This window comes from Poecilia latipinna, unplaced genomic scaffold (genome assembly GCF_001443285.1).
Source record: "Poecilia latipinna isolate Pla-1442-1.1 unplaced genomic scaffold, P_latipinna-1.0 Scaffold196, whole genome shotgun sequence".
Lineage (NCBI taxonomy): Eukaryota > Metazoa > Chordata > Actinopteri > Cyprinodontiformes > Poeciliidae > Poecilia > Poecilia latipinna.
The window spans coordinates 199,234-215,328 of NW_015112812.1; the positions used below are offsets into that span (position 1 = coordinate 199,234).

The 16,095-nt window shown below is 40.0% G+C and overlaps 2 protein-coding genes across 4 annotated transcripts in view; both read right to left on the reverse strand.

Annotated features, from left to right (window-relative positions):
• Positions 1-352: 352 nt before the first annotated feature.
• Positions 353-3,699, reverse strand: hspa1b (heat shock protein family A (Hsp70) member 1B). The gene is made up of 2 exons (XM_015030934.1): positions 3,478-3,699; positions 353-2,406 (listed from the first exon to the last, which is right to left on the reverse strand). The coding sequence occupies exon 2, from the start codon at positions 2,385-2,387 to the stop codon at positions 471-473; it is 1,917 nt and encodes a 638-aa protein (XP_014886420.1). The 5' UTR covers positions 2,388-2,406; positions 3,478-3,699; the 3' UTR covers positions 353-470.
• Positions 3,700-6,048: 2,349 nt separating this feature from the next.
• The window catches only part of ahcyl1 (adenosylhomocysteinase-like 1), a 21,899-nt gene continuing 11,852 nt past the window's right edge, over positions 6,049-16,095 (reverse strand). For all 3 annotated transcript variants that reach the window (XM_015030936.1, XM_015030935.1, XM_015030937.1), the window contains 16 exons: positions 14,268-14,382; positions 12,746-12,889; positions 11,564-11,664; positions 11,353-11,455; positions 10,504-10,598; positions 10,291-10,397; positions 9,777-9,893; positions 9,081-9,144; positions 8,866-8,954; positions 8,610-8,680; positions 8,362-8,456; positions 6,778-6,876; positions 6,578-6,646; positions 6,419-6,497; positions 6,165-6,285; positions 6,049-6,078 (listed from right to left, as the gene is read on the reverse strand). In XM_015030936.1, the coding sequence (XP_014886422.1) occupies positions 6,072-6,078; positions 6,165-6,285; positions 6,419-6,497; positions 6,578-6,646; positions 6,778-6,876; positions 8,362-8,456; positions 8,610-8,680; positions 8,866-8,954; positions 9,081-9,144; positions 9,777-9,893; positions 10,291-10,397; positions 10,504-10,598; positions 11,353-11,455; positions 11,564-11,664; positions 12,746-12,889; positions 14,268-14,382 (1,476 nt within the window). In that variant the 3' untranslated portion in view covers positions 6,049-6,071. The remainder of the gene's footprint in view (positions 6,079-6,164; positions 6,286-6,418; positions 6,498-6,577; positions 6,647-6,777; positions 6,877-8,361; positions 8,457-8,609; positions 8,681-8,865; positions 8,955-9,080; positions 9,145-9,776; positions 9,894-10,290; positions 10,398-10,503; positions 10,599-11,352; positions 11,456-11,563; positions 11,665-12,745; positions 12,890-14,267; positions 14,383-16,095) is intronic.

The window sequence follows — 16,095 nt, forward strand, 5'->3', positions numbered from 1 at the left end:
AGTTTTTTTTTGTCCAAAGAAAAATAATTTCGTGTTATCATTAGCTGTGAGCTAAAAAGAACAATCTTAATATATCACTCTTGTACATCTTTAATGTACAAGTTGATCCTTTTAACTTACTTATTCAAATAAATTAGCACGTTGTTGATATTTAAATTAGTAATGACAATCACTGCATTTGATGGACGACTTTCATCTAATCTGTCCTTCTATTTTTATAATATCCCAGGAAATCTGTTTTCATTAAGCCCTTCATATTTGGATTTTAGAATCTCATGTGTATTTATTCTTATCACCTTAAATGTTAAAGTACTTAATCAACACTGAATGGTTAATAAGAGGCAAATGTTATTTTTTTTAACATGTTTATTATAAATATGCATAGAAACAATGAAAAAACATTTTTTTTCCAGAAACCAAACATAAGTCAGAAATCTTTATCCAGCAGTGAGATGCTGCAGCTCATAGTTCTAGTCAACCTCCTCGATAGTGGGGCCCTGAGAGGTTCCTCCAGCCTGACTGCTGGAGCATCCTGCCCCTGCACCTTGATATAACTTTGCCACGACAGGTTTGCACACCCTCTCCAGCTCGTTCTGCTGATGTTCATACTCCTCCTTCTCTGCCAGCTGGTTGTTCTCCAGCCAGGAAATTGTCTGGTTGCATTTGTCAATGACCAGCTTTTTCTCCTCCTCACTGATTTTGCCTTTCAAGGCGTCGTCTTCGACGCTGCTCTTCATGTGGTAAGCGTAGGACTCCAGGGAATTCTTTGCCGCGACCTTTTCTCTTTGCTGGTCATCCTCTGCCTTGTACTTGTCTGCGTCCTGCACCATCTTCTCGATCTCGTCCTTGCTGAGTCGGCCCTTGTCGTTGGTGATTGTGATTTTGTTTTCTTTGCCCGTGCTTTTGTCAACGGCGGACACGTTTAGGATGCCGTTGGCGTCGATATCAAAGGTAACTTCAATCTGTGGCACGCCTCTGGGAGCAGGAGGAAGACCAGAGAGCTCAAACTTCCCCAGGAGATTGTTGTCCTTTGTCATGGCTCTCTCACCCTCGTAAACCTGAATCAAGACTCCTGGCTGGTTATCTGAGTACGTGGAGAAGATCTGAGTCTGCTTCGTGGGGATGGTGGTGTTTCGCTTGATAAGAGGTGTCATAACGCCACCGGCTGTTTCAATGCCCAGCGACAAGGGAGCCACATCCAGGAGCAGTAAATCTTGGACATTTTCTGAGGTGTCACCCATGAGGATAGCAGCTTGGACGGCTGCACCATAGGCCACCGCCTCATCAGGGTTGATGCTCTTGTTTAGCTCTCTACCATTGAAGAAGTCCTGCAGGAGCTTTTGGATTTTGGGGATTCTTGTAGAGCCACCAACTAGGACAACTTCGTGGATCTTGGATTTATCCAGCTTAGCATCTTGTAGGGCCTTCTCAACTGGCTCCAGTGTTCCCCTGAAGAGGTCCGAGTTGAGCTCCTCGAAGCGTGCCCTTGTGATTGAGGTGTAAAAGTCAATGCCCTCAAAGAGTGAATCAATCTCAATGCTTGCCTGAGTGCTGGAGGACAAGGTCCTCTTTGCTCTCTCGCAAGCTGTGCGCAGTCTCCTCACCGCTCTCTTGTTCTGGCTGATGTCCTTCTTGTGCTTTCTTTTAAACTCCTCCACAAAGTGGCTGACCATTCGGTTGTCAAAATCCTCCCCACCAAGGTGTGTGTCCCCGGCTGTGGCTTTCACCTCAAATATGCCGTCCTCAATGGTCAGGATGGACACGTCAAAAGTGCCTCCACCAAGATCAAAGATGAGGATGTTGCGCTCTCCTCTTTTGCCTTTGTCAAGGCCGTAGGCAATGGCTGCCGCTGTGGGCTCATTTATGATGCGGAGAACATTTAGTCCGGAGATCACTCCAGCATCCTTTGTGGCTTGCCTTTGGGAATCATTAAAGTAAGCTGGCACTGTGATGACCGCATTCGACACCCTCTGTCCCAGAAAGGCCTCGGCTATTTCTCTCATTTTAACCAGGACCATCGAGGAAATCTCTTCAGGACAGAATGTCTTAATTTCTCCTTTATATTCCACCTGGACTTTGGGCTTTCCGTTGTCGTTGATCACCTTGAAGGGCCAGAGTTTCATGTCAGACTGGACCACCAGGTCATCAAACCTTCTTCCAATGAGCCGTTTGGCATCAAAGATTGTGTTGGTGGGGTTCATGGCAACTTGGTTCTTGGCAGCATCTCCGATGAGCCTCTCTGTGTCAGTAAAGGCCACGTAGCTGGGAGTTGTCCTGTTGCCTTGATCATTGGCAATAATTTCCACTTTTCCATGCTGGAAGACCCCGACACAAGAGTAGGTGGTGCCCAGATCGATGCCAATGGATATTCCTTTAGCTGATGACATCTTGCTGGTTGAGATGAACCTAGATAGAATCAGAATGAAAATAATTTTATTTTACGGGTACTCTTTGATGAAAGCCTTCAAAGTGAAGGGAAACTGTTAGGATCACTAATGCTGATAAAAGAAAACCCGTTTGTGCTCAGCATTCATTTATCAGTTTCAGAAAAGTTGGCCTGTAGTTTTATCTTTTTAACACCAACAGTGCAGCTTTGAATCATCTCCCCAGGCTGTTTGAAAGTCATTCAACACTCTGATACATGTGACTAATACGACTCACATTTCAGTATAGCTAGGAACATGTTTGGATCATCGAGCGACGACTTAAACATTGAACTGAATGGAGGAGGGTCAGTGTTGCCCAGAAGAGGTCTTGAAATGTGACCTTAATGCCCCATCTGTATTTCTGTTCTGACTACAATTTATAGGCCTCTGCCTTTTCAGAAATGAAGAACATATTGTAGGCTGAGTTTCTTTACATGTACAGTATGTACCTTTTCTAACTGTCTTGAGTAATGGCACCTAATTGTGGTACATTTTCATAACAGTCTTTATACTTGACCTCTTTTTGCCACTTAACTCAGACGTATAATTCAATAGATATGCCTGTTTGACGACAGGGAAACAGCATTTCTGCAGTGATGTGTTAACTGGTTAATGTTAGTGTCTGTCTTTCACTGGACTGTTTTCTGTTTCTTATCCTTTTTAGATTTCTTTCTCCTCATAAAGCAAAAGGAGTTTCATCCTCTAAGTTTGATGCCACAGTTCAAACTGTTACCTTTAGCATATTTGTAATAGATTTTATGGAGCAAATTGTGTGTTTTCACATCAAAATATTTGACTTCCATTTTCTATGGCTCATTGCTAGATGCAGACTTAAAGAGTAACACTCAGCATGTCTCATTTGAACCAACTCAAAGAAATTAAGAGAGATAAACCTTCACACAGTTTTCTTTCAACATAATTAACAGATATTTTAAAGCATTTTAATAAAAAGATAAACCGACTGAAATAACCACTCCCTTCCTTTTCATTCTCCAAGCGTTTTCAATGACATGTTTTGGACTATTTAAACAGTAGAAGTCCAGCTACTTACAGCCAGTGGTGATCTCCTCGTTGATGAAAAGGTTAGAGTTAGGAAGGATTTCCCCTGCGAGTCTCGTTTCTAGTCAGCTTCTGCCGTCAGGTGTTTCTTCTGAAACTAGTGCCTGGATTGAATCAGGCCCGTTGCTTATATAGTAACACCCGGGTTTCCAGAAGGCTCCCAGTGACCCCTCCTCCTCCTTCAGGCCCAGTGAGGAAACTGATAATATTAGAAACTAATGCAGCTAGCCTGGAGCGCGAGAGAGTGTGTGAATATTCTAGAGAGGGAGAGCAGTTTGACGCCCAGCCAGCAGGGCTGACTGAGAGGAAAGCAATGCAGGGAATGTAGCGGTAAGGCTCATTCTGGAAGCCAGGAGGAAGTTCTTGCTGTCTTCAACTCTGTCTTTTATCTCTAAAATTACTCATTCTCCACACACACACATAAAAAAAAAAAAACTCCACACTTTTAAAGTCAGTTAAAAAGCTTTGCTTTATTGCTGATTTAATGCATGAATTTACATACATAGTACACACTTAATGTTATTTTAATCACATAAAATGTTAATTAAGGTGACAGTTGAATCAAATTAAGACAGTGACAATCATATGCCAGACATGAAGTTCATTATTTTTCTTAAAATACATCTCGTATGTTAAAGTTACAATTAGTACCATAAGCAGTGGAAGGAAGACGTTACATTTAAGTAGGTGTTGTTAAAAAAGGAACGACGATTCACTAAATTAAGGTCAGCGCTGATGGTTGGTATAGAAAACCTGTTTCAAAACAAGTTCGGACACTCGTGGGATTTCCAAATTGGAGCAAATAGTGCAGATACTAAAACCCATTAAAACTTTGGGTCTAAAGTTTTAATGGAAATAAAATCTAACTGTTCAAATTAGGTTTCTGTGCTGCCAGCATTTGATTCTCACAGACAGAAAAGTTTGTCTTTTATTTGTTCCAATAAAAATAATAATTCTTAACCGGAAAGAAAGAAATTACTCTTTCTGGAGAAGGAAAAAAATGGTGTATTTTTCTTCCATTTAAAACAGTGTCCCAACCTCTTTGAATACAGGGTTATAAAAAAAAAATCAAAAAGGCACATTCATACCACGGCCTTAAAAGGCATCATTCAGGCAAAAGGTTTTTACAGTGACAGAGATCAGGACTGGAATGTGACAGAGCAAATGGAAAGTTGGAAATAAATGAGTGGAGCTATCATTTATTGAGAGAGTTCTTGTGGCTTTACTCTTCAGGTTTTTCCCAAGTTCCCTTCAGGAATTTGTAAAGCCTTTATTTTTAACACATCATGTGTCAAAACAAACTATTCCTGTTATTTTTTCTTTTGTTAAACTTCTTTTAATCATAAGGTTGATTTGCAGTGCTCTAAAAAAGTATTCACATCCTTGAAGCTTTTTCACCTTTTTTTTTTACGTTTCAACCAAAAATGTCAAAGGATTTCATTTGATAAAGCAACACACAGCAGCATATTTGTGGAGTGAGAAAAAAAAAACATTCATTGTTTAAAATTTTTCCTATTTGTTTTACAAATAAAAATCTGAAAAAGTGAATCAAGCACTTATATTTGGTCAGAGTTAATATGGGAGTCCGGAAAGGAAACGGGAGGCAGCAAGTTTGAGACGGGGGAGGAGGTTTGCCTTTCAGCCTAAACAACCAGAGCTACAATGAAATCTGAACCAAAGGCCTCCATCCAATCTGAATAAGTTTGAATAAGTTTGCAAAGAGGAATGGACAAAACGTTAGTCTCTAAAGACATGCAGCTCTAAATTGAGTAGAGGCCTCCATCCAATCTGAATAAGTTTGAATAAGTTTGCAAAGAGGAATGGACAAAACGTTAGTCTCTAAAGACACGCAGCTCTAAATTGAGTAGAAGACGGTTAAACAAAGCTTTGATTCAGTGGAGAAGAAAACTGCTGGATGTAAGACTCTTCAGATTTTTATTTGTGAGCGTTTGGAAAATCCTGTATTCTTCAACTACCTCGTCAAAAAAATCCCAATAAAAATATGGTTGTATTGTTACAAAAAAATGCATATAAACAAATTTTTTATATATATATACTTCATGATCTAGTGGATGTTACCTTTTAGGGCTTATGTGCAGGTAGCATTCAAAAATGCTTTCATGCGTACAAAACTACTAAGATAATGTGCATGCCGTCACAGAGCTTGCTTTGGCTCAGCCTAAACTCCGGTTGAAAGAATGTGCCCATAAATTCTCCACACCACTGACAAACGAAACAGAAACGGCCATCGTTTGGCACTGTGCGTCAAATAGAGTAAACGAACAAATCAACAGCTCTGTGATCAGGAAACAAAAACTCATTAACAACTAAATACACGGAAACATCAATGCATGCAAGTAGGATGCTCTCTGAATACAAGACAGACCAATGTTAGTTCATTATATATTATAAGTTCTCTATATATATGTCTTATCCTGAAATAATTAGATCTACTCCTAAGGTGCTATTAATAAGTTACATTCAGCATAAGTAAAATAATTCCTCCGTTTTGCAGTAGTTTAGAAAATAAAATAGATATCTCTGTTTATCCCAGGGCAACGTTTCGCTGAGTAGCAGACATCTTTATTAGTACCTGTAGAAGTAAAGAAAGTGTTAATGGATTTCTTTGTTGGTATTATAATAAAGCGTAATCATGGGAAATCATAAACTGACCCCAACCTGTAATAATTTGGCTTAAACGGGCCGTTCTTGTTCAGCCCCATGTACTTAGCCTGCTCATCGGACAGCTCTGTCAGGTGGGCATCAAAGTTGGGCAGGTGCAAACTGGCCACGTACTCATCTTGGAAAAGAGACAGAGAGTAATTCATTATAGATAAAGAGGGCATCATCCTCAGCTCCAGTAAATAAATGCTGTAAACCCTTCGGGGAGTCATAAGGTGGCAGCAGGGAGCAGGATGTAGGCAAACTCCTACCCATTTTCTTGGGCAGAAGATAAACGTCTTGTTTGTATCGTCCTTCTGGAGCGTTGTACAGCTCAATCAAGGCGAGAGCCTACAGACAACACAGGGCCAACAGCAGATGTAAGACTTTTACAGCGACACTTGCAAACATTGTACTGCAATATAGCCGACCTGAGTAGTAGCAGTGATGGACAACACGAACGTAGGCACTGTAGAACAGCTCAGATTTAAAAGACGACCCTGAGGAGAACCGGAACGCACACAGAGCCTTTATCATACGTTCAAGTAAACAAACTAAATAAAATAGAAGTAGAGTCTGACGTATGTCAAGAACAGTGAGGTTTTACTGTGGACTTGTCCTGCGACTTTACCTCTGCCAGCACAATGACCCTTTTCCCATCTGGCCAGATGATGTGGTCGACCTGAGAGCGAACCCTCTCCCAGGTCAGCTCGGGGCTGCGTAGGCTCGCCTGAAGAGCACAATGGAAAATACACGCACACAAAAAATAATAATTAAGAAGGGAATAATTAAAAGTCATCTGCAACCAAACATGAGTTTGACTGTGCTGGTTTTCTATCACATGTGGATGAAAAGATGAGCGTTCACCCTGTTTAGAATGGTGGTAATATGACGTAAAATCACATGAAAATCAAAGCCTTGGCCTTTCTGGGGGAACAAGGAAATGTAACCATTTGATCATTTACCCATCAGTGTCTATTCAGTACCGAATCAGATCAGATAACAGATCAAATATATAATAACAGGTATCAGGATGATATTCTACTCCCGGTACCCGATGATGGTCTCCTGTCTGATTTTCTTCACTCCACGCTACACAAGTTGAGGTGTGGGCGATATTCACGTGCGCAGCTGATTCCGTGCACATTATTTTGTTGATTGACTCTGGGTTTTTCGCTTCGCATCTACGGCTTTTTAAGCTTTCACTTTGATGTTCACAGTGGGAAACGGAGAGAAGCCGCATCAGCTCCTTAGAGGCTCACTGTGTCTGTAACATGATGTTCCCTGCTTCCCTCAAGCATGAAAAGACACTGTGCAGCAGAGGGCGCTGTGCTGAGGGCATTCTCAGTAATGGCCTTCTAATTGTACAACTCTAAAAACAATGTATGTATGTATGTTTTTTGTCTGTATAAAATTAACTGCAATCATCATGGATTATATTACAAGCTAAATTATTAACAATGGGACGTAAACAGAGAGTAAAACAAACCGCTCTGGTTTGTTTTACTCTGCTTCTGCTGAGACATTTTCAGCAGAATCAGGACTGTAGCTATAATTTTGAATCAGATATATATTATGAAACAAATCTATTTCATGTAATGTGTTGGAGGAACATTACAGTAACTTTCTTAACCAAACTGAGAAAGGTTGACCTGAGAAAACTCTGGATGGGATAAAATATCTGCAGCTTTCAGTCATAAATAGAACAACCTCAAAAAATAGCTGTGTAAATAAGTATTTTTAATGTATTCAGTGAACATGGCATTCATTTTATTATGTTTAATGAAGCAGCAGACCATGACTTGGTGTTGGCCGATGCCTGCTCTTAAATTATTCAAATCAAGTAACAGTTTGTCACTCAGGTAGTAAAAAGGAAAGATAGAAATATTGGGCTGAGAAACTAAGCCAGTTAAAAGGTCATATTCCAAATTCCTCACCTTTAATAATAGATGGAGCTTAACCTCTTTACCTCTAATCACCCTAATTTCTAAATCAGGAGCTTTATAACTGTGATAAATTCCAGCGAGGAATAAAACATGAAGGCATATTTGCAAAGCTCACAGGATTATAAGAATAAAGAACATAATAGGGGTTTTTCCCCCATGAAAGTGTGTGAATGCCTGCCAACTTGTGCTTAAAACAGGCACGTTTTTTTTTTTTGTTTTTTTTTATGGGAACTTTCCATAAATAAATAATAGAAAAACAATGAAATTACCACATCGATCTCTGTATTGGAATGTCCCATATTGCAGACAATGCAGCCATTTTTCATTCGGTCAAGATGCTCTCTGGAAACAACGTTCTTGTTCCCTGCAAATAAACAAACGGAAACCGGTGACCTCTGAAGAAAATCCCTGAATTCAAAGGGGAATGATATTTAAAACGAGACACACAATTTGCACATGGCCAACGCTGTGGCCATTAAAGCAGAAGTAACGCCTGTCACTGCGTGGGGCTCCGTACCAGTGCAAGTTATCACCACGTCCATCTGCCGGATGACCTCGCTCAGCTTGACCACTCGAAATCCGTCCATACTGTGCGGACACACAAAGCAGATCTCAGTATTTTGCTTACGCAAGAGAGGAAAGTGAGCGGATTAAAAGACGACATAATAATGCACCGGTTAGCATCGCAGCTAATTCAGTGCACAAGCACAGAAATTCTAGTGGCGCACATTTATTGATGGAGGAGGGCCGATCGGTAATGTGCAGTGACTCACCATGCCTGCAGAGCACAGATGGGGTCAATCTCTGTGATGCACACAATGGCGCCGAGGGCTTTGAGAGCAGTGCAGCAGCCTTTTCCCACCTACAGATCACAAAGCAGTGGAATAAAAAGGTCAGCTGCACCAGTGGAAATTCAATCATTTCAAGTAAAAGCTTTTGTCCCTTGTTTGTTTTGTGTTTTTTTTTTTTAAATATAGGAATGACTCACCTCCCCATAACCACACACAACCACTTGTTTGCCTCCAAACATTATGTCCGTGGTCCTTTTCAAGCTATCAGAGAAAAAGTAAAAACAATCATTCAGGACCATCTTTAATTTATTATTTTACATCATTTAAAAAAAGAAAAAAACGGAAGCAGTACATTAAAGACGATGTCAAAAGAAACATTGCTCTTTTGTCTCCACTATCGGACATTAAAGCAGACTAAATGTTTCCTGTTTTAGGTCGGTTATAGTTCTAAAAAATATTTCTATTTACTAAATGTCACAATAATGTGAGAAGATCTTTCCTAGTTTCTTTAAAATCTACACACATATTTCATATTGGGAAAAGAACAATATGTGGAAACATTGAAGAAACATCTACAGCCTGGCATTGACAAGGTCAATGTTTTGAGATGGCTGTCAAAAAGCTATGACCGTACTCTCATTGAGTGTTTTTGGGCAGAAATGAAAAGATGTGTATGGTAAAAGCGTGAAACCTGTCAATTTTAGTAAATAAAAACAAATAATACCCCTCCTACTATATTATTCTTGCACTTAAAACGAATTTTATTTTGGTAATCCGAACATCTTTTAACAGGAAAAAGATTAGTCTGATTAATGTTAGACAGTGTGAAAAAAGCCCACGGGTCTTTTTATACGACCTACTGTAAATATTTAAAACGTTCTAATCTTGCTCACCCATCCAGAATAGATTCGCGGCAGCAGTAGAGGTTGTCAAACTTCTGCTTCGTAACCGAGTCGTTCACATTCATCGCAGGGACGCACAGCTTACCCGCCTTAGACAGCTGATACAATCTGAAAAGACACAGCAGGAAGTGCGTTTAGGCCAATCGGGTCACATGACACCTTTGATCATATCCAACGAAAGCGAGACGCCCGTCTTTATGACACTGAGCTTTCTGGAGCCTCTGGCTAACTGAGTCTATGGAAGCGTATATTTTGGCTGCGTCATGTTTCTCCAATTCCCCGAAGTTATATAAGGGCAAAGTCCTCTGAAGCCCACAGTGGCATGTATCAATACCAACATGACCTATACGACACCCTTGCTTATTGTTGCTGTTGACACAATAGTCAGAATATTTATAAGCAAATGCATTCAGGTAAAGCCCAACTTTTCCAGGAAAACAGAGAACAAATCGGAAAAGAGAAGCAGAGACAGAGGCTTGAAATGAAAACAATCAAACTGTCTCACCTGTGAACGCCAGTGACGCTCTCCTCCACGATCCCTCGGACCTTCTTGAACACGCTGGGATACTTCTTGTAAACCCAGTGGGTCAAATCTCCACCATCGTCCAAGATCTTTCATTTGAACCAAAGAGGAGATCGGTTAGCTGCGTCAAAGCTTTAGGAAGGCCCCAGAGAGCGAGAGGTGTTAAAAGTCATGATGCAACTGCACTCATAATACCATATTGGCCTGCCAGCCGTCGCTGTTGACACAGCGATCGATGCACCACCAGAAGTCGTCCTCTGATTCACCTTTCCATGCAAACACAGGTACACCTGCAGGAAGCAGCACACACACACGACGGGCAAAGACGGAAGCCCATTAGGGGGGGATTATTACATGATAACAAACACAAGCATGAAACGGTTAACTTTCAAGGTCACTGAGAGTTCATTCAGACTTACAACTAAGATGAAGTAAAACCTTATCTACTTCTATCCGTTAAAATGCAGGTCGCTACAATAACAGGATTTTATTTTAGCCTGGAATACAAATTTGATAGCTGGGGCAAACCCACACACTGTATTTACTCATGCTGTTCTTCTATACAAAGGTTCTGAGGCAAAACTTAAAGTACAAAATAAAACAACAAACAAACAAACAAAAGAATCTAAAATTAATTTTTGTCTGTTTTGTAGCTCCAGTCAAAGTTAAAGAAAATGTTTCTATCTGGATGCTTTCGATACATTCAATTACAGATGCTTATTACTGGTCTACTGACTGTGATTATATGAAAAATACTCTCTCTCTAACAACGCATAGATAATGTCCACAGTGAAAAAGAGATTGTGTTGCTCCTGCAGGTTTGCTAAAGAAAAAAACAAAAAGGTTTTCTTATGTTTTTTGTCTCTGTTATTCATATGCTTTGTAAAATTCAGATGATGTATGATGTTGCTGTTCAGGACAGTAAATCTCGACTTCATGTTACCAAAGTGTTGAGTGATTGATTCATTTCAGAAAGCGTCATGCTTTAAACCAGTAGATTACATAGAAAAAGCCCCACGAGCTTCTAGAGGGGACGAATCTCACCAGTTTCAGCGAGAGCAGCGGCCACCTCGTTTTGAGTGGAGTAGATGTTACAGGCAGTCCAGCGGCACTGGGCCCCGAGGGCCACCAGAGTTTCAATCAGGACCTAGGAGGGGATGACGGATTGCACACGTGTAAAAAACGTTAGAAGACGTGAGCTGTAACAGAACATCAGCTGGACCTGCAGAGAACAGGACGAGAGGACAGAACGTACGGCTGTCTGAGCAGTGATATGGGTGCAGCCCACTATCTTGGCCCCGGCCAGGGGCTTCTCCCCCTGGGCTCTCTTCCTCAGCGAGATCAGGGCAGACATGTCTGTAAAGCAAAAATATATAAAACTTAAAAGCTATGAACATTTGTTTCTCTCTTGAAAACTAATTTTAAGGTTTTTTTTTTTTTTCCAATAAAAAAATAAAAATAAAAAAATCAGCTAAGGGAGTCTCTCTGATAAGTGTAGATCTATGGATTGGAAATAATATCCTATAATTTGGAAAATAAAAATGAAAATTGACCATCTACAAATTATCTATTTTAACTTTTATATTTTAGGTGTTCAAGTAAGGAATAAGTAAATGAAACATTATTTTAAATGCTGGAAATGTTTAAAGATGGAGTAAATTCTGTATTTTCCAACATGCTTGGAGAACCCCTGAGATAAACACTGGTGTGATGAGTGGTATAAAAATGCTACATGAATCAGAGCATATAAGCTACGTTTGTACTTTTAATAAAGAAAAGATAAGAGTCTGAGTGAATCATTAACAGCATTTTTTTTAAATAAAAAAGTAATAATAATCTCTTCCTACAAGATGGTTATAAAAAGAACGGCAGGAATATGACAAACTGTGAGAACAACAGCAACATACCATCTACAGCCCTGCAGATTTAAGGCCTAATAAACACTTGTCAGACGTTCACATATTTCCCTTGAACAATGTAAACAGCTAGAAGCACAGCAGACAGAAGAGAGAGACTACAGCATCTTTGAGAGCTGAAAGTAATAGGACATACGAAACGATAAAAAACAAACTGATCTGTAATAATGTTTTCAGAATGACATCAGTACTGAATAAGACAGGATCTTAACTGTTGTGAAATTAGAAAGTCGTGTAGTGGTAGTAAGCAGTTTTTTTTTTTGTTTTTTGTTTTTTTTGGCAAATATTCAGGAATAAGAAACTGCTTTCTTTGTTTGGTTCTTTGTTCTTAGGAGTTTTAAAAAACAGTCTACTATGCACACCGCCTAACAGCAAAACGATTTTGTCTCCTTTCACTGCAGAGCAGAAAAAAAGCTGCAAACTCAAAACTACACTAATCAGGAAACTACTGTTTGGGTTTCAGCTTCTGCAAAGAAAAATCTATATTATCTTCTACGTAGCTGTTACATCCGTGTGGGCACCTTGCTCTGCTATTTCAATTTCCCGCCGTCCGAATTCAGCCTGTTTGATGTTCTTCACACAGAAGTTGGTGCTGCCGTGGCTGTTGACCTGGGCTTTGTCCCGGGGGGAGGTTTCATCATCGGAGCTGTCGGTGTAGGAAGCAGCTGGAAAACGGAGAACACAAAAGCTCACTTTTGTGTTAAAACACACGAGCGGAGGCAATAATGAAATCTATACTTCACATCTATTGTGAGAAAGAAAGGACCTCTGTGTGCACTTCCTGTGTGTGTGTGTGTGTGTGTGTGTGTGTGTGTGTGTGTGTGTGTGGACCTGTGTATATTAACAGCGCCTTGTAAAAGTATTCACACCCTGTGAGCTTTTTTTTATTTTTATTATTATTATTATTTTTTTTCACATTTTGTCACATTCCAGTCACAAAATTTTAACTTGTTTAAATGGGATTTTATGTGGTAAATCAATGCAAAGTAGAGTAGAATTGTGAAATAAGAGGATAATCACAAATGGTTTAAACAGTGGTGTAAATTTGTACTCAGCCCACCTGGATCAGTACTTTGTAGAACCAGATTTACCTACAGTTTTAGCAGAAAGTCTTTCAGTGGAAGGATCAGCTTTGAAAAGTCCAGAGTCTTTTCTCGCTAATTCTTATTTACAATATAGCTCCAACTCAGTCAGAATGGATGTTAATAACATCTGTTTTTAAAATATGTCCACAAACTCACTAATAGGTCTGGACTTTGGCTGAGCCAATTTTACACATCAATATATTTTTGAACAAAACTATTCCATTGTAGTTCTCAGTCTATTTTAAGGTTGTTTTTCTGCCAGTAAGGTTAACCTCTGCCCTGGTGTCGATTCTTCCTGGTCTCCTGCAGAGTATTTAGCTCCATCCACCTTCCAATCAGCTCTGACCATATTCCCAGTAGCTGCTAAAGAAAAGCATTCCCACAGTATGACGCAGCCCCCACCAAGTTTCACAGTGAGAAATAGCACTTTTATTTTTCCTTCACACAGGTAGCTTTGATTAAAGACAAAAATTTACATTTGGACTCGTCTAACCAAACACCTTCCTCAACAAGTCACTCAACCCAAAACACGAATCGAACCTATTTGTTAGAACAAACAGTTCCTGAGAAACTGAAATTATGCTATATAAATAAAATCACCTTAACTTACCTGAAGTCTTCACATGGCATATAGTACATGGTTTTATTTTACCAAATCCATTAGCCTAACATCATAAACTGAAGTCTGTTTTTCGACCTACCATCGGTTTCCCTTACTTTGTAACTACCTTGTGTTTCTCCATCACCTAAAGTCCAGACAAAAGATTGAAATTTGTGGCTTCTATGTGAAACATGTGAAAAAGCTGAAGGGGTTTAACGTTTTCAACTCAATGTACAGTAGGAAGCAGAGTGTTGCTTTAACGGATGTAACGCGCAAGTCTGTCAAAATAATATGTGATATGCATGTGTGTTAATAAAAACACGAATGCCCGTACTGAAACCTTGGGGTCCACAGTACCTGAGCTGTAGCTGTCTGTGGAGGACTGTGAGATGGAGCGTGAGAGCGAGCGGCGACCCGCCTTGGTTGGAAACTTGCTGAACTCCTGCTTGTCCTCTGCATTCGCAAACTGGATCTGAAAAACAGTCAGTCAGATGCAACACTGAAATCACACGCAGACAGGGACAGAAAGCATCATCGCAACACATTAGCAGTGTAGATGCTCGGTAACATGCTTACGTAACTGCTTGTATTTGAACTCATTTTGCTGTTTCAGCCTCAAAACTGTCCTTTGAAAAAAAGAAAAAGGTTGAAATCAGCTCATTTTTGCAAAACGCAGGTGGATCAGGAGGAAGAAAGCTGCTGCTTATTTTTAGACGCGCTCCGCTGCTCTGTGATTTATGCTTTGTTCAGATACACAGGCTGGAGTTGCTGTCGGGGGCTATTTGTTTTTCATCATGCTAACCGAAGCCTTCAAAGCGCCACAGATCAAAGCCCTGGAAACACATGAATCAGAACAGCGAAAGCTTGATTAGTGTCTGTATGTTGTACCCCTGCTTTTCATAAAAGTCGTAACTGTTTGAGAATCTGGTCTTTGGTTCCAGCATCAAAACACATTTTTCAAGCTTACGAGCTTTAAGACAGATGTAAAGAAATATTCTGTTACATCACAGTCCCACACGTAATGCTGTTCCTCAGCACTTTACAGCAACACAAGGTCTCCAGGGTCGTTTCATTTTGCACATTTTGTGTTTCGCATAATTGGTGACAGAAAAAAAAAAAACAAGCTTGGACCAGTCCTCTCAGAAACTAGAGATGCACACTGGAGTCACCCGATCTGCAACTTGATTGACCCTTATCGGTGATCAGCTGGTCAGAAAGTTGAAGATCCAATCTGCATCTTTTTTTTCCTGATCTGTGAGCTTCACACAAGATGTTGGTAACAAACAAAGTAATGCAGAAATCAAAATTAAAGCATTAATTTCAATTAGTTAATTAAGGAAAGAAAATCTCGTTAAAAAAAAATTTATAATTGCATGATTCAGGAGAGTATGAAGTACGAAACTTCATACCACATTTATGAACCACATTTATGAAGTGAAAAGGAACAATCTGGACAAATCACTACTGCAGAATTACAGGCTGATCTCCAACCTCCCATTCATCAGTAAAGTTATTGAAAAAGCAGTTTTTAAACAATTAACTAACTTCCTAACAATAATGAATCACTTTGACTCCTTCCAGTCTGGCTTTCGTGCTCACCACAGCACGGAGACGGCCTAGTCAAAGTGTTCAATGACATCCATATAAATAGACAGTGGGAGAACCACAGTGCTGGTTCTGTTGGACCTCAGTGCAGCTTTCGACACTGTTGACCATGACATTTTACTGAATCGACTGGAGAGTTGGGTCGGACTCTCCGGGCCAGTGCTCAACTGGTTTGAATCTTACATAAAGAACAGAGATTTCTTTGTTTCAATCGGAAACTTCTCATCAGAGAGGTCAAAGGTCACATGTGGGGTACCCCAAGGTTCAATCCTAGGACCCCTTCTTTTCAATATTTATATGCTCCCACTGGCTCAGGTTATAACAGGAAATAAGATTAACTACCATAACTATGCGGATGATACACAGCTCTACATCACGATGTCACCAGGTGACTCTGAACCATCCAATCACTGAATAGCTGCTTAGAACAGATAAATGTGTGGATGTGCCAAAACTTTCTCCAGCTGAACAGAAACAAAACTGAAGTTATTATCTTTGGACCTAAAGAGGAACGAACTAGAATCAATGCTCAGCTTCAGTTATTACAACTGAAAACCAGCGATCAGCCCGAAACCTGGGA

Bases quoted from the DNA above. Each gene is read 5' to 3' on its own strand.
- hspa1b (XM_015030934.1), bottom strand. From the start codon at position 2,387: ATGTCATCAGCTAAAGGAATATCCATTGGCATCGATCTGGGCACCACC.